Source organism: Pristiophorus japonicus, chromosome 5 (genome assembly GCF_044704955.1).
Source record: "Pristiophorus japonicus isolate sPriJap1 chromosome 5, sPriJap1.hap1, whole genome shotgun sequence".
NCBI classification, from domain to species: domain Eukaryota; kingdom Metazoa; phylum Chordata; class Chondrichthyes; family Pristiophoridae; genus Pristiophorus; species Pristiophorus japonicus.
In genome coordinates this window covers 191919869-191944923 of record NC_091981.1, presented here as the reverse complement: position 1 = coordinate 191944923, position 25055 = coordinate 191919869, and the positions used below count along the sequence as shown (strand labels likewise).

The following is a 25055-nucleotide window of genomic DNA, read 5'->3' as shown; positions in this document are numbered from 1 at the left end:
TCGCCAGTTATTGTGTTCCTAACACAGATGAGACTGCACACAGGGAGGTTAAAGTAACAGTGACCTCAGTCTTTATTAAGACACTCCAGAGTGACGAACAGGCTTTAGGGGCTGGCTTATATACAGTGCTCCCAAGGGATGCTGGGATCCCTTGGGACTTCAGGGGATGCACTCCCTGGTGGCGGAACATGGGAGTGCATGCTTTACAGATACACAACACTTTCCTTAAAACTTTGTAAGTCTTGATGCTTTAGATGCAGTCCTTCTCCACTTCCTTCTATTTTTTATTTGTTATTTGAATGCCTTTTGTGCTTTGTTTAGTGCTTTGAAGATTTGGTGCTTTAGAATGTACTAACCTGCGCTGATTTCTTAACTCTCTGCAAAGGTTTTCTGTGCGGCCACAATTGGCCCAGAAACGCTGGCCTAATTTAATTTGGAGCAACTATTAGCTGTCCAAACTGGCTTAAATGGCCAAAACAGCTGGTAACATCCCCTTTTGGAAAAAAAAACTAAACTAAATAAATCCTAACTCACTTACACTGTGCAAATTAAATGTACAGAATGGCGATTTTTAAGATACTCCATAAAAATCAAGTTGTTCCAAAAAAAATGGAGCAACTCCTGGGCAAGTTTGGGCCCAATGATAGGGTAATACGAGAGAATAACAAGCACAAGTACTTGTATTCCTGTATCTATAGCCATAGGGAGTCGTGGAGTGGGAGTCATGGACTACATTACAAGGTAGCAATTCAATCACAAAGGGTAGAGATGATAAAGCTGGCAGCTTAGCGGGGTCATAATATCCCTGAGTTATATTGCACTCCCAGTCTGAGAAGATTGCTGAGGGGCTGGCTCATTACTGGAATTTACTGGCTTGTCAGTGTTTTCAATTCAATGAGCAACTTGATATTTCCCTTGATAACTGATCGAGCAGCTTGTTGAAGTGCAGGAAATTTGGACCCGCTGATTTTAATGTGCGCATGCAATGGCACTGCACCAGCCCAACCCGTTATTAGTGTGTATTGGTTCTGCCTCCTCCGTGTTTGGATGGGTCAGTTCCTATCCAGACGTGTCATATATCATGAGAGCATAGCCCAATCTGTTTGTTTTCTTGAGAATTAATTACTGATAGCTGTCCAATATTATGTGGGGGCAGTGTTTACTTTCCTACTCTTCAAGTGTAATGATCCTGCAATAAGGGCCTTGAATTTCACTGAGGGTTTAATTTTTGCATTTTATCTTCTGTATAACTGAAAAATCCATTGTTTAATAACTTTAATGTTGCATTAACAGTGATTAGTTCATTTCACATAGTGCTGTTTGACATTGGACGTCATAGGACTCCAGATGCATAATTCACTATTCTCCATATAATGGCCCGAATTTTGAGGTTGAAATAATGGTGAGGCAACTGGACAGCAACTTCTGGCGTCTACACATGTGCAGTTTAACACGGAAATCAGGAAGTTGCTGTCCGAGTTGTCCTGCTCCTCCACAAGCTTCTCTACATCGGTACCTCGCCGATACCTCAGCATTCACATACATGCAACAGCATGAAGTTGCAGTACTTATTCAATAAACATGCCAGAAAAAGTTAGGGCTTGTCCATTCAAGTGTAAGTGAATTTTTAACAGTGTGATAAGTCTTAAATACTGCCAAACAGCCTTTCTCGTACTAAAAATTTACTTTTGCAAGTGTGGAGTCTCATTCCTTCAGATTTTGATTATTGTTGGCAATATAAAAAAATTAAAATATAAACATTTTTTTCTACTTTTTCTTTCGCTCTCTTTTATCGCTCTTAACCCACCTTTTTTGCGCTCTCTTTATTTTGCTTTCTGTACATGATTTTACATTGAATTAAATATTCCAACTTCCTGGTTTAGACTCGATATCATGTCTTAGTAAGGATTCTTCAATCTGATTGGTTGAGGAGACCTGCCATTGCATGTCCTGTTCACACAGGTCCCAAATCCCCTGCAGAAGGCACTGTGCTGTTTCGGCTCTCTAATTACTGCAAATTGCTGTGTAAAGCCCACAGAAATCTGTGGCCAAGTGTAAGTGCAATGAACGGCAAGCACCATTCGTTTGCCACTGACGGCAAAATCCGGGCCAATATGTCATTAATTCTCAACACTGTCAGAATGTTTGTGTCTTATTTTGATGTAATTTTTGGTTAAATACAGCTAATTTCTAAATAAGCATTTTGGTAAAATTTCTTCTGTCCAATCCTTGAATACCCCATAGTGGATGTATGATTTATTTCCAGTTCACGGTAAAGATTTTCTTTCACTCTTCCACCCACAGTATCATCAGCTTCATGATGAATATTTTACCAGCGCAGTTATCCTCTCATTGATACTTGCTGCCTTATTTGGCCTTCTGTATCTTCTCATAATACCACAGTAAGTATTCTCTATACTTCCTTAATATAACTGCCTCTTTGCTTTTTATTTCTAATCTAAAATAACTGCTATTTGTTTGTAAGTAAGCACGTGTTTCCTTTTACATTTCTCTGTTAGGAGCACCGTGGTTCTTGTCCTTCTCGTATTTTGCATTTGTTTCCTGATTGCTTGTATCATGTACCTCCACGTCACTCGAGTGCAGGTAAACTAGGTTTTATTTTACTTTTTGGAGTGTTATAGAATCAAAACAACATGATACTTGTTCCAATATGATGCACAATTTTAGTGCAGCACTCTTGGTAGAGAGTACTACAGAGCTGGAAGAGGTTAGGGCATTTTTGCAGTTGAACTGAGAGTCCTTTTTGTCCAGGGAGACTATGTCAATAGGTGATGGGTCTAACCACTGCTCCTCAAATCAAGCGCCGGTGAATGCACACGAAAAGGCTTAGAATATTTTGGGGAGGCCTTTTTGTGGGGTGATAAGGAGCACGAGCACTCCTTCTGACTCCACAAAAATACCGCAACCCACTATCGGACTGCGCTTGCCCCCCTTTGGGACTGGTTCTCCCCACCACCTCCTCCCAGGCCTGACTTACCGGCTCAGTGTGGGAGCTGGCCCATTACCCGCCCTCCCACAACTGAGCTGCAGCGGGGCACCCGTTTGGCATCCACACTTTGCCGACTGCATTCAAATGAGACTCAAACCCGAAAATTGTTCGGGTCTCCCGGAGCTCACTCCTGGTGCAGTCACTCGCCCAACTTTGTGCCTGGTTCAGGCAGGAGTCAAATTCCCCCTCCATCATTGGTTAGTCAGGCATGGTCAGGGCCAGAATCGCGGGGGTGGTTGGGGCCAGGATCGGGGGGAGATCAGAGAGGGCCTGGTGGGCACAGTCGGGAGTGAGGTCGGAGATGATAATGGTTAGTACTTATATATTTTTTAATTTGTCACTGTATAGCATTTGTTTTCCTGTAGGCAATCAGTGCTGGCTACCTTAGACGCAAACCAAATTTGTAAGAGGTAGCAGAAGCAGGAATTAGGCCACTTACTTCAATATGTTAATGGCCTAATGCCTGCTTCAGACGAAGGTAATAGATGCCTTTTCTTTTTGCCCTCACCAATATGGTGTCGAGCATGGCTCGTGCCAGAAGTGAGGCGGACCCCATTTTTTCCACAAAACCAGCTAAGGTGCCGATTTTCAGGCCCTATTAGATTCCACAGCCAGTCATTTACTGTATTAAGTTACCACAGACATGAAATTCTGTAGATACAATCATCTTTGACAACTCTGCGTGACTCACATGGAAATGTCACAGTGATAATAGTTCTCTTTACGTGTGTTAACTTCACTTAGGATTGGGATTGAAGGGGAAAAAATTTACTCAAATATGATGGAAAGAAGGATGAATGTCATCTTATTGGGACTGAGGAGAGCAATGATTTATCTTACTGGAATTGAGGGTACTGCAAATATACTCCAGGTTTAAATTAAAACAGTAGATGGAACTATTAAACTGATGGGGATTGATGAGATTAAGGACAAAGTGAATCATTATCATATCTGAATACAATTGAGAAGGGTTGAAAGATAATTTGGGAGGCGAAGAATATGCTAAGACTTACTAAAAACCAACAAACCTGTATATAGATCACTGTAAAATTCAGAATTATATATTTCAAACCTTATTTAAATTCTAAGTCCCAGATCTTCCTCTGTGGTGGGTTTGCTGCCGAGAAAGCAGCAAATTCTCCTTCCACCCATCGGTATAACTCCTCCTTGGTCCAGACCAGATCTCAGCACACCTTCATGATGGGGAGAAAATTGTGGTCGGAGGCTTCCTTCGGGCAAATGCCTCCGACTGCAATTTTTTTAACGAAAATTCCTGGTGGTCCTGGAGGAACTTAGGATTGCGGTCGGAGAGCTAGTTTCACAGTCCAGGATACAGGAACATGTCTTCCAGGTGCGTATTCATATCCTGGGATCACATGGGCCTGGATCACCAATGAACATCTCGTATTCTCATTGATAACAATGGGAACTCTGTTTGTACGAGCTCCCATTACCATCAATGAGAAGAAACCCCTCAAAAACTAGAAACACAACACAATAAATTAAAAAAAACACCTCGCATATTTAAAATTAATTGAAACTGAATGTAATTAAATGTTTAAAAAAAATAAATATTTTTTTGAATTTTTTTTTACATGTTTTGATAGGGTTAAAAATAAACTTACCTTAATGGACAAGGTTCTTAATATAAAAATGAGTGATTAAATGTAATTTTTCTAGGTTTTAAAATTCTTACTCTGGTAAAAGAAGGCCTGTTTTTACCAGGCATAAGAGTATGAAGGCCATTTGCTGGGCAAGTGTTGGGCAAATAGCCCAATCTCTGCCCTGCGAATGTCCTTCCTGTGGGGATTCGTGCCGGTTCTCGGCGCATGCACATTGTGTGCCGAGAACCGATATTTGCAAGGCCTCTTTGGGTATGTGCGCACACCATACGTACCCGGAGAGGCCGCAATTTTCGGCTCTATATCCCTGCTGGCATCCTGGTACTCATAGGTGGTCTTCCTCTGGAAAAAGGGGAAAATTCAGTGCTGCTGCAGCTGCTGATAGGGCCAGTAACAATGTGGCTCACTGGAATGTCTGTGGCTGGTGCCTCTTCAGGGCATTGAGCCAATTCATTTTGAAACACTTTAGGTGATGTTCCATGATTCCCTCTATCTGATTTCCCCAAGAGGAGTACAGTATTTTTGTGCTAATACTTGTGGGTCTGAAAACTTAATGGGTGCACACGTGATGGGTCTGATTGCTTCTCCTCCCTGGCACCAGCTTCCTCATTTATGGGTACCCCTACACAAAGAGAAAGGGAGGATATGTGAGCATAAGGTATGAAGCCAATGCCTCTACATACAGTAACAAGGCCACACATTCCTTACAGCAGAGGGGCAGATGTAGCTGCTGATAGTTACTAATTGTTGGGGTCCTAGCATGTGATCAATTTGAAATGAACACTTGGTATGAAGCATTCAATGGCCTTTATCTCAATTAAGTAGCTTTTGAGTGAATTAACAAGTTCTGTGAGTGAAAGAAAGCCTTGGCCTTTCTCGGACAAGTTGGAGCTGCACTTTTACTGATGTATTAGTGATTGTTGGAACCAGTGTTTTCTAGACTGCATTGCTGATGATGTGGCAGCATACTGTGGGCTGAGTACTTGGTGCATGCATAGTGCAACCATTCCTTTCCTTGAAGTGGGCAGCATTTACTGAAGCTTATCTTGACATTCTTCCTCAGTGCTGAGAACATTTGGTCGATTTAATCCCATGAATTATGGATGTGGGAATCTGCATTTACTGTGTGCACTGCCTCAAGTCCTGCTCATTGCACAGTCGTTCTGGTTGGAGGATTCCTCAATGCCTTAAAATTAGTTACTTCCCTGAATGCTACCTCTTGCAGCCTTTCTTCAGTTACAAAAACATTTCCTACAGCTCCTGAACAATTTCCTTGGCACAATAGTCATCCTCCACCAAAAACTGTACCGTACCTCTTTAAGTGCAAGAGCCTTTAAGAGCAGCTGCACTTGTGATTTCCTGCCGCACCTCCCAGGCTGACTCAGTACTTACTACCTTCAAATAAAACTTGACAAAATTATTTAAAAGAGTTGACTACAGTGAATCCAGTGAGTTGGTCCAGCACAGATGTGCCTGTGAGTGCCAGGAGCGCAAGTCATTTCCTAATTAATATACACTAATGGATTTACTGTCCATTGGTGATGATGAGCCAGAGAATATATTGTCTTATCCCTAGGAGTATTGTATCATGTAGTGCGCAATGTATTATTCTGCTGCTAAGTGGCAGCAGTATGTGTAACTGGCCTGTCCCTTCATACCTATAACATCCCAAGATTAATTAAAAGCTAATTTCTCTGAGGGTAAGTTTGATTTCTGAGGTCAACTACAGTGGTAGTTTCTGGAGCTATGGAAGCTTCTCTCTGAAGTGAAATATTTAGCTTCCTTCGCCTTGAGGAGTGGTTCTGTGATCTTGTGTTTCCAATGGGAAGCCACACTTGTAGGGAGTGTAGGTCAGAGAATCAGGACTATAATGTTCTAGGCCCTACTTTCTATCAGTGCTTCCTGCAGAGTGCCGGGAGTGATGGATTACAGCTGTTCTTATGCTATGCTCTTAAAAGGCAACAGAAAAAAATTGCATTTGTAACAATTGACATATCACAAATACATCATCAATGTAAAGTAGGAACAATGCATTTCAAATATTTCAAGTATTATTTAGCAAAATATAATTGATTACCTCTTTAGTGTTTTCCAGGGTGCCTAACAATACAAATTCGAACCATTATCTGCGTCTTCATAGTGGTCTTAACTTATTCTGTGGCCCAGGGATGTGTGGTAAGCAAATGTCATACTATTTAAACTTTTAATTACTTCTATTGCATATCTGCAGTGAAAGTGGCATGAACATAATATCGAATGGCTTTGGACAATGAGTGCAAATCATGTTCTGAAATCTGAGCAGCTTTACTTTTGCAGATTTCTATTTTTCTCATTTGAGGCTTGGGTACACATAAATTTCTCTTGAATTAGCAGTATTTTGGATGCTGTTTATAACTATCCATAGATGGGAGTCCATCCTAGTGGCTCAAAGGTCTCTTCCATACGGACCAGGAGTGTCCTAGGTTCAATCCCGAGTCACAATTACATTAGCTGATCTCAGCCAGGGCAGTGGTAAAATTAGTTTTAGTCCCTTTAGGTTAAAGAAGAAAAAATCAGCCAGAATTTCTGCTCCTAGTTGCTATACAGTACTCCTACTGGAAGTGTTCAGTGAGTGAGGGTGGAATGTTGGCCAAGGCACTGGGAGAACAACGGAACTGCACCTGTATGGATGTCATGTGATGACAGAATCAGGTTCCAGTGCAATGTGTGAGCCTTTACAATGAGTGTTGACACTCGAAGCTCATGCACGACGAATGGCCAGTGGCATGACGTTCTGAAGGAGAGACCGTCAAGTGGAACTTAAACCCAGCAATGGCCCCAGAATTCTAGGGTCCCATCTCCACTGGCAGAACTGTGGCAAAGTGGGACCCCCATTACACAGAAAGATACTTACAGACTCTGGTGACTGCTTTTGTGGCCTTCTCTTTGAGGCCGCAGGGTGATCTCATCCAGGAGGACCTGTAATACAGCATCTCAGAAATGTCTCACATCACCACTTGTTTGAGGTAATCAAAAGATCAGTGACATCCATATAGGTTGGCATGATATACAGCACCCTGAATTTTACATTGTTAAACATCATTTAATTTAATAACTACACTAATATATCATTAACATCCATGTTTTAGAATTGTTCTTTTTCCCCATCTTTGCATGCGCGCAATCTACATTCATTTGTTATTTCTTTACCACAGAAGTTTCATTTGAGAATTCCTCAATATTTAAGTTTTATAGTCTACATGAGAAGAGGAACAAAGGGAGAAAGTGGGAGTAACATTGTAGGAAAATATTGTTATAGCTCTAGAGAAGCAGTGTCCTTCGCATGAGACATTAAGTTAACATAAGAACACAAGAAATAGGAGCAGGACTGGGCCATTTGACCCCTCGAGCCTGCTCCACCATTTAATAAGATCATGGCTGATCTAATCATGGACTTACCTCCCCATAACCCTTTATTCCCTTATCGCTCAAAAATCTGTCTAACTCCGCCTTAAATATATTCAATGACCCAGCCTCCACAGCTCTCTGGGGCAGAGAATCCTGGAGCAGAGTTAAGATGCTGCCTCCCTGTTCAGGTAAATATTAAATATTAAAGATTCCATGGAACATTTGAAGAAGAGCAGTATTTGAGGAAAAGTGTCCTGACCAATATTCTTTCCTTAACCAGAAAAACAACCTGATTAACTGATCAGCCCATCACAGGTGTTTGTGGGATATTGTAGGAACAAAATTATTGCACTGTCTCCTTACATAACAAATGTCACTGCATTTCAAAAAGTAATTCATTTTCTGAAACATCTCAACAGTATGATAAGGCACTAAATAAATGCAAATATTTATTGTTCTGAAGATGTTAATAAAGAATATTTTGACTTAAGGTTGATGAAATTACAATCAGTGTTCCTTACTGGAGATATTATGTGGATATGTTTCAACTTGACTACTTGGACAGTATGTGGCAGAATAAAACAGACACAGTAGATTTTTACAGAGTGACTCCTTCCAACGACCGGAAGCATACTGTTCATTAATCAAGAACCGGAAGCTTCATTTTTTTTCCAAGGCGCGTTTTTTGACTGGCATTTGTCCTCACAGACCAGCCTCTCCCAGCCCACTCCCTCCCAGCATTTTTCTTGCTCCCTCCCGACATTTTCCTGCTCCCTCCTGACATTTTTCCCACTCCCTCCTAACATTAAAGAATTACTACACCATTTACAACAAACATACATTCCTTTAAGGCACAAAAAAACCCACAGGAAAAGTGGTTCAACCGTGGCTAACAAGAGAAGTTAAAAATAGTATTAGATCACAGGAAGAGGCTTATAATGTTGCCAAAAAGAGCAGTAAGCCAGAGGATTTTAGAATTCGGCAATGGAGGATCAAGAAATTGATAAATAAAGGGAAAATAGAATATGCGAGTAAATGAACAAGAGACATAAAAACAGATGGTAAAAGCTTCTTTATGTGTATAAAAAAGGAAAAGATTAGTGAAAGTAAATGTGGGTTCCTTATAGGCTGAGACAGGAGAAATTATAGTAGGGAATAAGGAAATGGCAGAGAAATTAAACAAATACTTTGTGTCTGTCTTCACGGAATAAGCCACAAAAAACCTCCTGGAAATAGTGGAGAACAAAGGGTCTAGCGAGTAAGAGAAAATGAAAGAAATTATTATTAGTTAAAAAAATAGTACTGATGAAATTAATGGGACTGAAAGCCGATAAATCCCCTGGACCTGATGGCCTACATCCTAGGCTATAGAGATAGTGGATGCATTGGTTGCCATCTTCCAAAATTCCATTGATTCTAGAACAGTTCCCGCAGATTGGAAGGTAACAAATATAACCCCGGTATTTAAGAAAGGAGCGAGAGAGAAAATGGGGAACTACAGACCAGTTAGCCTGACATCAGTAATAGGGAAATGGCTAGAATCTATTGTTAAGGACATGGTAACAGGGCACTTAGAAAAGAATAATAGGATTGGGCAGAGTCAACACAGATTTATGAAAAGGAAATCATGTTTGACAAATCTGTTAAGAGTTTTTTGAGGTTGTAACTAGCAGAATCGATAAGGGGGAACCAGTGAATGTGGTGTATTTGGATTTTCCGAAGGCACCACACAAGAGGTTATTAAACCAAATTAGGGTTCATGGGATTGGGGGGTAATATACTAGCATGGATTGAGGATTGGTTAATGGACAGAAAACAGAGTGTAGGAATAAACGGGTCATTTTCAGGCTGGCAGGCTGTAACTAGTGGAGTGCCGCAAGGATTGGTGCTTGGGCCCCAGCTATTCACAATCTATATCAATGATTTGGATGAGGGGATCAAATATAATATATCCAAGTTTGTTGATGATACAAAGTTAAGTGGGAGGGTTAGTTGTGAGGAAGATGCAAAGAGGCTTCAAGGGAATACAAAACATGGCAAATGGAACATAATGTGGAGAAATGTGAAATTATCCACTTTGGTAGCAAAAATAGAAAAGCAGAGTATTGTTTAAATGGTGAGAGATTGCGAAATGTTGGTATTCAGAGGAACCTGGGTGTCCTTGTACACCAATTACTGAACATTAACATGCAGGTACAGCAAACAATTAAGAAAGCAAATGATATGTTGGCCTTTATTACAAGAGGATTTGAGTAAAGACATCTTATTGCAATTATATAGGGCCCTGGTGAGATCACACCTAGAGTATTGTGTACAGTTTTGATCTCCTTACCTAAGGAAGGATATACTTGCCATAGAGGGAATGCAGTGCAGGTTCAACAGACTGATTCCTGGGACTGGGGGGATTGTCCTATGAGGAGCGATTGAGTAGACTAGGCCTATATTCTCTAGAGTTTAGAAGAATGAGAGGTGAACTCATTGAAACATACAAAATACTTACAGGGCTTGACAGGGTAGATGCAGGGAGGTTGTTTCCTCTGTCTCGAACCAGGTGTCACAGTCTCAGAGTAAAGGATCGGCCATTTAGGACTGAGATAAGGAGAATCTTCTTCACTCAGAGGGTGGTGAATCTTTGGAATTTTCTATCCCAGCAGGCTGTGGATGCTCAGTCTTTGAGTATATTCAAGACAAAGATCTATAGATTTTTGGATATTAAGGGAATCAAGGGAGATGGAGTAGAGCAGGAAAATGGAGTTGAGGTAGAAGATCAGCCATGATCTTATTGAATGGCGGAGCAGGCTCAAGGGGCCGAATGGCTTACTCCTGCTCCTATTTCTTACATTCTTATTTTTCCTGCTCCCTCCTAACCTTTTTGAAGCAGCCCGCTCACTCCCCAAATTTTTCCCATTCCCTCCTGACATTTATGAACCAACCCGCTCCCTCCCAGCATTTTTCCTGCTCCCTCCCGGCATTTTTCCTGCTTCCTCCCAGCATTTTTCCTGCTTCCTCCCAGCATTTTTGAACCAGCTCGCTCCCTTCCAGTATTTAAAATTATATTTCGAACGAACCCACTCCCGTGAGGAAACAGCAGCGTGCATGCGCAGTCCGCTTCTGATTTGGTGGCAGCAGTCGCGTGCATATTTTTATTATAGAATTGCAATACAAGTTGTCCCAGAAATTTTCAGGGCAAATTGGCAAACTTTGTTGCTTTATTGTGTTTTACACAGGTTGGCTGCATGCCTTGGCTATGGACTACCAATTCGAGCAGCTCCATTGTTATTGTTTCCCCTGATGGACTCAATAAAACAATGACTGAATTGCCCTGTGACGCAGCCCATTATGCTTTTCTTGCTTGTGTTGTCGGAACACTAAGTCTTGCAGTATTCCTGCGTATATCTTCATTACCAAAAATGATCCTACTCCTCATCGTCACTATTTTGTATATAGTAGTTTTTGAGATTAGTGGATACAGAAGAGCAATGGGGTAAGTATTTACATATTTCAAGATGTTATCAATTTAGATGCATTTTATATTTGAAACTTTGTCCTGATGATCTGTTTGCCAATTTTATAATTCAAAAATCAATGTGCCTAAGTTAGTTCTGCAATAGTAATGTTTAGATTGTGGTATGAATAATTATTAAAAAGATGATACATTAATGCTTTTTATTACGTATTCCATATAAACTTGTATTGGGGCAAGTAAAAGCACCACACTATTAAAGTTTAAGGGAAAAGAAAAACACGAATGCTGTTCACTAAAAAACATGTTTATTTTTCACTACATAAAGAACCCTCAGCTGTTGTGTGTAAGTTAGTCAGCTACGTTTAAAAATAGGCTTGATAATGTCACTGATTATAATTCCTAGAATAATCCATAAAGCTGGTACAAGGGTTAGTTTACTGCTCTAATACCATCTAGATATATATTCAGAAAATGGAATCCTTTAATTTATTTTAACCAAGTAAACTTAATTCATTATTTCTAAATCCAATGATTCTGTATTAATTTCTTGTATATATTAGAATATATTTCTCACTTGATAAGTAATTAATACTGAAAGGTTCTAATAAATTTGTTTTGTGTTCTGTTCATTTCTGAAGAGGCTCATTTTACATAAAAGGATACGAATCTATTTTGGCAATCCTGCTTTTCTCTTGTGCACTTGCACTTCACTCCAGACAATTGGATCTAAAGCTACGTTTAGACTACCTCTGGGCAATACAGGTAAGCTATAAAACTGTTACGTGTTTTTGAACTCAACTAAACACAAAATGGGAGAAAGAAGTTCAACTTATTCATAAAGAGAATATCTCAAATGCTAGAAATGTAAAATAGAAAAAAAAAACATGTACAGCAGCATCAAAGAAAAATAACAACTCAGACATAATAGACTTCAGAATATTTATTTTTATTTTGCTTTGAAGCTTTTCAACCATTCTGAGATCAGTTATCTTACTTCTTCCTTGAATGTTTTTCACACACGTGCTGTGTTATATTATTTTTGTGATGACAGTTTTACAGGAGCAGCACAGTCAAAGATGCAGCATCCCTAAAGGGAGAGGCCTTGTTGATAACAATGAATGAATAGGATTGAAAACATATGTTGCAATAATGTGTGTACAGCTCTTACCAATGGGTTTGCTTTGGGACAGAATCCTTTGTAAATAAATGTAATTGATCTATGACCAGTTTTGTATTGAGCCTAATATAAAATGAATTGGGACATGTAGAAGTTGGAACTGGATTTTGCAATCAGAAATTTCAGTCTTTTTTCTGGATAATATAAGAACATAAGAACATAAGAAATAGGAGCAGGAGTAGGCCATTCGGCCCCTCGAACCTGCTCTGCCATTCAATAAGATCATGGCTGATCTGATCATGGACTCAGCTCCACTTCCCTGCCCACTCCCCATAATCCCTTATCCCCTTATCATTTAAGAAACTGTCTATTTTTGTCTTAAATTTATTCAATGACCCAGCTTCCACAGCTCTGTGAGGCAGCGAATTTCACAGATTTACAACCCACTGAGAGAAGAAATTTCTCCTCATCTCAGTTTTAAATGGGTAGCCCCTTACTCTAAGGTCACGCCCTCTAGTTCTAGTCTTCCCCATCAGTGGAAACATCCTCTCTGCCTTGTCAAGCCCCCTCATAATCTTATGCGTTTCGATAAGATAATCCATGTTTCAAACTTTTCTGGAGGAGGGAGTAGTGTCATATAAACATTGCACCGATCCTTAATGTTTGATGAATTCAAAGAAAAAAAGGAATGACTTTCTATATTCATGCATAATTCCTAATTGCACTCATATTTTACATAATATCACTTCCGCTGCAATTTTAAAGTAAGGGCCTCAATCTGCGGATGTTGTCAATCTGAAATAAAAACAGAAAATGCTGGAAATACTCAGCAGGTCAGGCAGCATCTGTAGAGAGAGAAAAAGAGTTAATGTTTCAGGATGATGACCTTTCATCAGAAGCTTTGCTTTTCCCCCTCTCTATGCTAGCAATGTTGCACTGGGGCAACACAGAAATATTTAAAGAGATGTATTTTTGCCAGTAATAGCTGAAACTGGCAGAAGTGATTTACTTTAGAGCCTGAAGTCTGAAGAAATATATCCAATTTGGAATCATAACAAGGCTGAACTGTGAGATAGGACTATCCAGAAGGTGAGGTGGCAATTAGTGCCACTAGCACCTTCTTCCACATGGCGCATGAGACACTTTTCTGAGACTTCCAGTATTGGGCACTGTTAGTGTTAGTGTTTATCAGAAGAATCACTCAACACCCAGAGTCGGTTCCACCGCCAGTGCGGCCTTTATTTACGCCAGCGGGGAGGAAATTACAAGACTGAGTCCAGGCTTCTCTCCGCTGAACAAAGGGTTTCATGGATCTTTATATGTTTTACAACAGTTTACTACAGTTACATACAACAGTTTACTACAGTTACATTAGACCAATAGCGTTCGTCTCTAAACGTAAAGTGGCTCATGTGTTGCCAAGAGATGTGTTGCTAAGGGGTGTGTTGCTAGGGATGACTCATGTGTCTTGTAACATGGCCTGGGCCTCTCTTATCTTACTGTCCTTGGATGCTGGCATTGGGTAGCCTCCTTATCTCCATCCTGCTACAGAGCCATATTGTTACTAGAACATTTGGTCCTGAGGCCTAGCTGATTAGAGACACCTGCAGAGCTTGCTTGCTGGTCCTGTGTGTGGGAAACAACAAGTATCAGTCTCCAGGAATGCGATCGATTTCAGCTGACATAAATCCCTTGAGGCTTCACTGGTAGCCATTTTATGGTACAAGTTACATATTTAATTCTAACCTTATCCTACAGGTGCATTTCTAACCTTATCCTACAGGTGCCGTTGCCCTAGGGTGCCTAATACCTACAACAATTCCCTCCTTTCGGTAAGGGGACTGGTCCTAGTCCCCCTTTAACCGACCGTCCTACTTATGTTAGATTTTGTGCACGGCCTGGTACTCCCTGCCTCAACGTGCTGGCCAGTCACGCGGTTTCAGGAGTCCCAGTTGCTTAGATCAAATTGACTAAGGTCAAATCCTCCTTCTCTTTTATTAGATAGGCTTGTTTAGTATTTGGGGACCGGTCATGGGTTCCTCTACGTTGTGCATGGTGTCTGCATGTGGCAGGCCATTATGTCCCATGTTAATGCTAAGATCAATTGTATCCCGACCAGTATGTGTGAAATTATACGAATCCAAGGATGGATGTTCACATTTATTCCCCAGTCCCAGACCTTTCTCTACCAACTCTGACTTTGTAAGTCTATTTCGATATCTTCTTCCAGTACTTTGATTTTAGTTTGCAGTTGGTGGTAGAGCTTTACGGATTGACCCACCCTGAGCCTCAATTCTCGTAATACTTCGGTTAGATGTGGGATAGGGACCTGATCTGGCTCATCATAATCCTGCAAATGATCATGGAGCTGATCGGTTACATCAATAGCTTCGGGCTTCCGGCGCCTAACCTGGGTGATATGTGCTTGCCCGATCGTGACAGGTCGTAGTGGCGTAAAGCAAAAGTTTGGCTGTGGTATAGGGCACTGCAGGTCATTATACTGGTATGAACGCTCTGTGATAGAGACGCAGTATCTTCCCTTCCCTCCGTAGCCTGCTCTCGCGAAGTGCCTGTGTGCGGGCACTATTTCTAGTACGCACCCGTCGGTTCGGTTAAACCCGCACTCGTCTAGCTCACCTCGGCCTATCGGGTGAGGGATACTGTGATCCCCCCCCTTTGCTTGCAATCCGTTTGGGAAATCCCAGTAAGTATATCGTTTCGGCGAATGGCGGAGGTGGTGGTCAGATAGTAACGGATTTTCCCGTATTACTCCGATATTCTCTAGTTGGTACAGGGGGAACGGTCCTGAGTCCGGCGTGGCTATAGGGATCATCAGGACTATCCCTTTCCCAGTATTCCTTCCCATCTGGCAGTCTGGAATTGCTGGGTATACTCGGGTCAGTCCCTTCAGAGTACAGTTATCCAGAGTCCCCCTCTGGTTTGCCAACTGAGCCAAATGTGAACTGTCTATCCAATCGGGTACTTCCCCGCGTTGGATCTGGTCGAGATTGTGGCGGATCTGTCCCACCATCCACAGACCATAAGCGTGACAGAGTTGCCCCTGTCTTTGCTTTCCTGTATCTTCTTTTTCTCTATCAATGAGGTGATTAATGGTATTGGCGTGAGCTTCCAGGACTGAGATGCCATCCAACTGGATTTCGGCACCCTCCTTTCCTAGGTTGGCTTGGTCTTCCTGGTTTTGCTCCACCCTCCCTAATAACCCCTTCATCACTCCTCTAAGCTGTTCCACCCTCTCATTTAACCCTTGTATATCTATCAAGTTTACTACGGAGGTCCCTGTATTGAAAACGGTAGCAATATCATTAACTAGTTCCCTCTTTATCCTGGGGGCTGACCCCTGTCCTCGGAATCTACTGGCACCCATTGCATCGGCAGCCTGCTGCATTACAACTTTACTTAATATATTGTACATTTTCCTTGACTGTTCCGTACAGTATTCCGGCATCTGGATGCCTGAAATATTGATCAGGACAGGCACAATTTCATGTTTACCATTATCATACAATAATTCCCCTTCGTTGTACATTACAATCCCATTTTCTGGTCCCTTAGTAGTTATGGGACAAGGCAGTTCCTCAAGCAATGTAGTGGTTCTTATGGGGCGCGGTGTCAGAGGGGGTGAGAAGCATACATACAATGATATTGCAGCCGCCCCCACCTCCTTGTAGTACCTACACAGCCCCACTCCCTTTTTGCGGATGACTGATTGCTGGGATTGTCCCGGAGGCACGCAAATTATGCCGAAAGTACATTCATCGGGCCCTTTGACATCCCTCCGTTTAATGCAGCTGCTCCTTATACCCATGGTGCACTGTACACATACCCGGCTCTTATTAGGATTCACTTGTAACCATGCATTAAAATAAGTCCTGTCCTTGCTCCAGTCCTCGGCTGCTGGGATGCACATTTCATCCGTTAAATTAAACAAGACTCCATAGTTCATGTAGTTGTTTATTTCCTGAGTGCGCTGCAATCCGTCAGTGTCGTCCAGGGTACGTGCCTGTCGCAGGGCTATCCATATTACGAGGAGTGCCGTTCGTATTCCCATTCTGGTAGGTATTATCTGTAATTTTAAACAGACGGCCTGGTCGTCACCAGGGGTTAGGTTTTGCTCTACGAGTATCCCTATCACCCTGCGAAATCAGAAGCACAAGGTTATAATCGAACCATTTCGAGTTGAATCTGTGGGGCGTGCGCCGTGTCTTTACCCACTTAAATATTACCCAAACTCCTATTATGACCAAGGCCAAAGCTATTCCTCCGAACATCGTTGTCTGCCTTACCGTTAGGTTGGGTTTGTGGACTACACCTACCCACCGTGGGGTACATTGGCTCTATTGCCATAGGTGATGGTGCTATGGCTGCGCACTGCACTATCCGTCTAGTCCCGTTTTTTTTTTTAAAACGTCTCTTCCAGCCTGTTTATCTTAGCTTTTAACGCTTCAATTTCTTTATTGTATCAGGCAAGTATTATTACATAAGCTAGTTCTGTTTTTATTTTTGTTTCCTCTGTTAGGTGAGTCTTTTTTTTTCCTATTCAGAAATCCAAACTAATAAAGTTCAGTATAAAACGGCTGTCGATGGAAAGGGTTAACTCCTTTCCAGGTTTGTAAGAAGACCTGATGTCATTACGTGACTTCATGTAATCATCTGAAAAAAAAAAGTCTTTGTGCCTTCAAAACTTGCTTAGAAATTAGGAATCCGTTAAACAGCATAAATCATTAGAGTAAACTCCAATGTTTTCTTAATTTCTAATTCAAGTACTTGCCAAATAATTTTTTTTTTTTAAATTGATTTAAAACGAAACCACACATACTATAGCAATTTTGTTTACTGAAATTCAATTTTGTTTTTTTTAAATTTTTCTCTCAGCACAAAATCTAAACTTCTGTGCCAGTTCCATTTTCTATAAGAATTTAAGAATTCAGTAAGATTCTCTAATTCCCAGTTTTTTTTTTCTGTGCTGAGTTCGCATAGCTTAGATCTCCAAAACCCTTCTGCTTGTTTAGGCTGTTCGGGATTTTTCTTGATAAACACTGTCCATTTTGGAAAATCTTTTCAAACTGCATTGAAACTTTCTCATAATTTAAAATCATTCGTTTACTTTCAAAGTGGCGTCTTTATCTTTTTCTTTTTTTTTCCATAACTGGAATGGAGTCCAGCTTTGAGAGTTTGAGGGCTGCTTTTCGTTATCTTAAAATGCTCCAGTTTCAAAGTCGTTACTAAAGCTTGCTGTTTTTAACATTTTCCAAAAGTCCCTTTTACACCTTCGCAGATAGCTCGCCACTCACCCAGAAGTTTGACCTGATCAGATTTAATTTAATAATTTTTTTTTTTTAATCCACCTCAGTATTTTCTGTGCCTTCTCTGAATATCTCAAAATCCCAATTCAAACTTTGTAATTTCAATCTTTATTTAAAACCTTTTTTTTGTTTTGAGCTAGAGGCTTTCTTAAAAGGCATTCTTTATCTCATTCCGAGACTAAATTTATGTCTTTCAATCCAATGTAATCAATCATTGCACATTTTCTTTCGACAAGTAAATTCTTTTTTTTTAACCACCGGGACCATGTATTTATTATGTTTTACTCAACAAACCTATCCTTTGTACATTTCCTAGCTCCGTAACTTATCATCCGAATAAATCCACACCTGCGTTTCTAACTTAAAATGTCTTAAAACTTCCCACATACAGGACAACACTACAAAGGGTTAAAAAAGACTTTCACTCTGTTTCTAAAATAAACAGACACTTGCATTCCTCTTCCAACCAGGCTTTCGGAACATGAAAACATAAAAAAATTCATTCCGCAGTCAAAAATCACACAGGCACTTCTCACTCAACGATCAGACATTTACAACAGTCTCTCTTCTTGTTTTGGCTGGCTCTATTTTTGGATCCATGACCTTTCAGGGAATTCGTAGTTTTATCTAAATAATTCCTCACGTAACTTTTGTAGTGGACTACCGGTATTGGTTTTTCCGTTCCTTCACCCACCATTCCCGTTGGGCTGCTGGCAGGTCCCACCCTGCTCTAATCATTTTCTCGATTAGTTTCTTTTGCTTTTCCGCCAGATGGTGGGTAAGGGACCCTTCTGATCCCCACTCGAGTTTACTTGCTTTCATGGCCATTCCTGGGTAGGACTAGATCCGTTAGGTATCTACTCTGAGAGATCCGCTTTCTACCTAGCGTAACTTGTAGTAAACCGTCTCCTAGCTACTGTCAGGTCACAAGTTCTGCTGTTACACAGACTTATACAATTCTTAAAATGCGTTTAAGCAATTCCCGCAGTGCTTACGTTAACCTTAATGACTACCTACCACCGCTCTTGCCCGTTGGTCCGACCCTGTTCACAGGTTTGGATTCCGTTAGCCGCTGTACACCGCTTGGTTCTACCCCGGGGTATATTTCAAATTACATTGCTGGGTCCGGAAGATGCCTTTCAGTATCACAATCCCACGGTCCAAGTGTGTTCCTGGCACCTACTTAATTCCTGACCGTCATGTGGGACTAAAATCCTATAAATTCAGGCTCAGGCTAGGTGTTTGAGATATTGGACCATCTCCTCATGTCGATCAACCAGCATCCACCTTCCGCACCCTTTATAATTAAAAATCGTTTTGTATACTCACCCGGGTTTTTCCAAGGGCGCCCAGCGACCCCGAAATCCTGTTCGTGACGCCACTGTTAGTGTTAGTGTTTATCAGAAGAATCACTCAACACTCATAGAGTCGGTTCCAACGCCAGTGCGGCCTTTATTTACGCCAGCGGGGAGGAAATCACAAGACTGAGTCCAGGCTTCTCTCCGCTGAACAAAGGGTTTCATGGATCTTTTTATGTTTTACAACAGTTTACTACAGTTACATACAACAGTTTACTACAGTTACATTAGACCAATAGCGTTAGTCTCTAAACGTAAAGTGGCTCATGTGTTGCCAAGAGATGTGTTGCTAAGGGGTGTGTTGCTAGGGATGACTCATGTGTCTTGTAACATGGCCTGGGCCTCTCTTATCTTACTGTCCTTGGATGCTGGCATTGGGTAGCCTCCTTATCTCCATCCTGCTACAGAGCCGTATTGTTACTAGAACATTTGGTCCTGAGGCCTAGCTGATTAGAGACACCTGCAGAGCTTGCTTGCTGGTCCTGTGTGTGGGAAACAACAAGTATTAGTCTCCAGGAATGCGGTCTATTTCAGCTAACATAAATCCCTTGAGGCTTCACTGGTAGCCATTTTATGGTACAAGTTACATATTTAATTCTAACCTTAGCCTACAGGTGTATTTCTAACCTTATCCTACAGGTGCCGTTGCCCTAGGGTGACTAATACCTACAACAGGCACCCATTTCTCCCTCTCTCCCTTTCATCTTTGCTGCATTTCATCTCGATGTGTCTGATGATCAGCCTCATTAACATTTTATGCTCTTCCTTTCTTCCTCCTTCCAGTGCCTTACTCCCTTCTATGGGAGTCTCTGCCAAGTTTTCCACTTGATGACAGGCTCCAAACGTACCGTAAAATGTCTTGTGAGCCATCTGTGCCATTTACCTGACAGTTACCTCAGTCTTGCAATATGTTCAGTACTTTGCTGCTACTCCATCAGCTTGCTTGCAGTGTCCGCTTCCAGCCTTTTTAAAGACTGCCAAACAAATTTCTAGCCCTCACCCCGGCAAAGCAGTCCCATGTTATATGAGAGTTGCGCTACTGAAACACCAGTGGGTATTTCAGTAAATTAGCTGACCCCACGTTCTCTGATGGGGTCAAGACTGCAGGTGATCAGTCAATGGAAGTCCTGCCACAACTGGGGAACCCTGGCGTAAATAGCATTGTGCATTTTTAGGGTCATACTGTATGAGTAAATAAAGTCTTCGAATGCAGTACAAGTTATTAAAGGCTTATACACCATTAACTAGATGTGTAAGTTATGTATGAAATGTAGCTTTTGCGCAGATTCATATTGTTTGAAAACAGGAAAAATGAATGGTGTAGTGCCTTCAAACACAGACATTTTTACCTCTGGCATTTGAATCCAAATTCAACCTGCACAGATGGCATACAAGTCTCTACTGTCAGCTGAGTATAAAGATGCTAAGTGAAATGGGTTTCAAAGCTTCTAGTATGCATAGGTCCCCAGAATTAAATGCTCCCAATTGATTACTATTTGAAGGTTACACTAAGAAAACAATAGGATGGTTGAACAGGCAGCAGAAATTACATTGGTGCTCTCTCTGAGGTTAATTTAAGGGTTGGCGTTGCACTGTGCTATATCTGATGTTACACAAAAGAAAAAAATTCCTCTGCACTGACATTTATTACCTTGATAATAAAAAATCTTTCATAAATAAAGAACATGTAGAGATACACAGTGACAAACTGGGAGTTGCCAAGTTTCCCACATAAGAGACAGCACTGGTGAATATTAGAGCTGTTGTTCAATTGAATTTTTTTTTCACATCTTGTTACATAAAATAGGGAAAAACATCAGATAATATCTTTGATCTTTTTTAATTATAGGACCCATTGAGGATGTTTTATACTGCTTGTCATAATGTACTCCTTTATTTCCCTCATCATCTCCTAAGGTGGCCAATGAAGTAACCATCGATGCAGATGGCTCCTTTCGAATTTAAAACCATTGTACAGTCTTCATCAAGAGTAAAATGAAAATTAAGAAAGCAAGACATGCTCCTTTCTTTTTTTAAAAGAGGATGATGTGTTCCCTGTGGCTTGCCTAAAATTGGTTTCTAATCTGAGAGAGAAATAAAATGGCTTAACTTGAAGTGGAGCACTAGAAGACAAATGAGAACACATCTTAAACTGAAATTGAGTTACTTGACAGAATGTAAAAGTACTCCGTGCACCTTCATTTTAATGAAATGTTATTCAGCACATTAAGTAAGTGCCTGAATACTATTTCTATCAAGTGCTTTCTTTTTCTGTTTTCATCTTGTTTTCTGAGTATTGAGTGGGAGTGAACATAATAGCATGGTGGCTGTCTGAAGCTTATTGATAGTGCAAACATAGAAAAACTAATAGATGAGGTTTTTTTGTAAACTGTAATCACTTTTAAGTATTTACAATATTTGGAGTATTGAGAAAGGAAATGATAACTGTTTAAAAAATATTGAAATGAATATAAATAGATGGGGCAGAGGTGTGTACACTGGGTTTGAGGGAAGGACTGTATATGGAAAACAACTCACTTGGGGCACTCAGCACTTAAGACATTTTTATTATTCAGCAATTTTCACAATGTTATGTGTCCTATTACATGAATAAATTGGTTTTAGATTTGTAATGCAGAAATGTTATAATTTTGATAAACAGATTGTAAAACACAATATACAATTTATTGAAACCTATCAGATACATTTCTAAAGTACTGTAGTATCGGTGCTGTGGATATTTATCATACAAAGCCTGTGTAATATGTCTTCTTATTGATGATGAGTCTGATAGTAAAGTGTGGCCCTGCATTATTTGGATGGCGATATTTGTTATGAACCAAAATACCCAGATGAAGCTTGCACGAAGGATAGAAACCCTTTTTCAAATGTTATCAGTGAATAGTCATAGGGCTGGATTTTCGGCTAATTTGCGCCCCATTTAGCACCTGGGCAGGGCACAAAAACAACTGTTTTGGTGCAAAACGAGGCGCACAAGATGTTGCACCTGGGCGGAACTTTCGGCAATGGTTTTGCAGCGGCTTTAAACTTTAGCGCCCGCCCGCGGTTTTCACCGATTTGATGACGTAAATCGTTGTGCATTGCTGTGCTAGTGCCCCAGGCGGAACTTTTGGCCATTTCGCCCGATTTAGCGTCCACCTTGGAACCCATCAGCACAAACCAGTGGCACCCAGGGCACAACAAGCGCTAATGGCGCCACCTTGGAAACGGAGGAGAAAGTCGGAGTGATTAAAAACATTCAGAGAAGAACGCTGCGTTACTGCATACTTTTCAGTGTGAAGTTTATAGTTTATTTTAAAGGACATTTAAGGATATTTTAAAAGATGGGGCTATACTATGTCAGCCATTATTCCTGGCTGTTATATTTATATGGCATCGAGATGCAAGAAGGCTTATTGATGATCATTTTGAACATAATCGAAGAGGTCGCAGATGTATAGGGAGGAGGCCTTACCCCCAACGACTTTACAGGGAGCAGCGCTCATACCTGCTGCTCTCTGAGGCACAGTGCCTGGACCACTCTGGAGGCTGCCTGCAATACTCCAGTCAGCAGGTCTCTGAGTTCATTGTGATGTGCTGCATGCTACACAACTTAGCCATCATGAGGGGACAGGATTTGCCAATGGGGATTGCAGAACCACCTCAGGAGAGAGTGGGGCGGGAGGGGGGAGGAGGAGGAGGAGGAAGACGAGGAAGAGGAGCCTGGTGAGGAAACCATGCCACCACCACGCCCACCACAACCACAGGGAAGGCATCGTGGAAATTTCACCGCTGCAAAAGTCTTATGTCAGCAGCTCATAATTGAACGCTTTGCTTGAAGAGTGAATGGCACGTTTGACGTTGCCTGACCACTCGATTCCAGCATGTTAAATATTCCCCCTCTTATTCTGCAAATGAGACACTACACAGGAATGGTTAAGGTGAACAAAAGAATTTATGAAACATTGTAAACTTTTAGAACTTTGTTAACATAATTTGCAAACGTTTGAACAAAATAACATAAATTGTGATTAAACTGTGATTAGACAACAACAAAAACTATAACAACATTATAACCAACACCCCTGCCCCACTGTCTTTTACCACTGGCTTTCCTTCCCCCTCCCCCTTACACTTAGCCCCCTCCCTCGCCTGCTCCTCTTAACCAAAGTGGCACCACGATAGCATACAATAACGTTGTCAGAGCACTGCTGTGTTGCGGGGAGAGACATTGGAGATGCCTTCTGGGGAGACACTGGATGAGCTTGTGACATGGAAGGCCTGACTTGTGACAGCGTCGCCAGTCACAGGTGGTGTGGGTCTGAGTGGCACACTGGGGAACTCGGAAAGGCTGCTCGGCAGAGTCTCTGGGTCTCCAGTGTCACTGATGGAGGCCACCAGCCTCGTGTGGGCAGTGATGGTCTCACAGGTTTTGCGGCTCGCACCGACGTGCGACCCTACCTCCGTTATGGTCGTAGTGAAATTCTCGATGGTCATGGGAATCCTATCCAGGACATCAAGGAGCTGACAGTTGAGCCTGATGCTCTCCCTGGACAGTCCCAACATGTCCAGTTCTGCGTCTGCCTGTCTGTCAGCAGATTGACTTTGCCAACTTAGCCTCCGGAGAGATGGCTTACGGGATTCTGATTTTGCCGCGAATGGGCGCAATCGCAAAAAGCCGAAACTCCAGCCCATAGATTTGGAGTTGCCGCTTTGGGCGCAATTGGCAATCCAGGCACAAATTGCACTCAAAATTGCACTAGTTCTGAGAAGTGATTTTATTCAAGTTTCCGACGAAACTCATTTACATTTAGTCAAACATAAAATCTGCCATGAACCTGTGCAATCGAGCAGCGTTTTAGAAAGTAATCTTTTTTTAAATTTGCTTTAAAAATATTCCTTGATATATTTAAGAGCGGTAATCCTGTGCAGTTTCATTAATACAGCTGAAAATGGTTTTATCACAAAAAATAAGCATTTTAATCAGCATGTCAGTCCACCTGAGAGTAACCCAATTTTAAATAACTAAAAATTGCTTTAAAAAAACTATACAGAACCGTTTTCTAATTACATTGTTCTACAGTATTTTAGTAAATTAAAAATTATATATTCAAAAACTTTTAAAACGTGCCTATTAGTGTCCTTGCGCTTCGAGGAACCAGTTTTATTTTAAGAACCTCCTTGAAGGCCTACAAACAAGCGCAATTAACGGAAACTCGCCATTGGTGATTAATTCAGTCTGGAGACATGGCCAGACTTGTGGGCCTGGCAGACTTCTAGCAGGATGTTTTTTAAACCAGCGCAAAAGATCATGGAAACTCGATTTGCGCTGGATGCAAATCTTTTGTGCTGGTTTAGCCGATTTTGAGTAAATTGCACGAAAAAATCCAATGTAACCAAGCAGAAATTCGAAGCCATTCTGTTTAATCTATAAATCGCTGAGAGTCCTGGGGCTAGAACCTCTATTTTTGAGATTAGCGCCCAAGAATGGGCGTTATTTCCGGCATGGCATTATAAAAGGGTTTTCAGATCGCCAGCTTCTTGCCCATTCTTCTTTTTGAAAATGGGCATGACCGCGAGCGATATTAAATGGGCGGTAGCGTAAAATTTTTCTGACCGTTTGCCATAAAGTGTGGCTGTCCTTAGCAATGGTATGGCAATGCTCCATTCCCGTGATTCTGGAGGTCAAGGGTCACCATGACATACGCAGAAGAGGAGACAGAGAGGGAATCAGAGGGATTGAAGGCGTGTGTGGGTGTGGTGTGTGCTTG

At 41.3% G+C, this 25055-nt stretch overlaps 1 protein-coding gene across 1 annotated transcript in view; it reads left to right on the top strand.

Moving 5' to 3' along the window:
* LOC139263941 (adenylate cyclase type 1-like) overlaps positions 1-25055 on the top strand; it is a 513151-nt gene that overhangs the window by 327836 nt on the left and 160260 nt on the right. The window contains exons 10-14 of the mRNA XM_070880028.1: positions 2305-2402; positions 2520-2604; positions 6718-6807; positions 11247-11503; positions 12124-12247. Of these exons, the coding sequence (XP_070736129.1) occupies positions 2305-2402; positions 2520-2604; positions 6718-6807; positions 11247-11503; positions 12124-12247 (654 nt within the window). The remainder of the gene's footprint in view (positions 1-2304; positions 2403-2519; positions 2605-6717; positions 6808-11246; positions 11504-12123; positions 12248-25055) is intronic.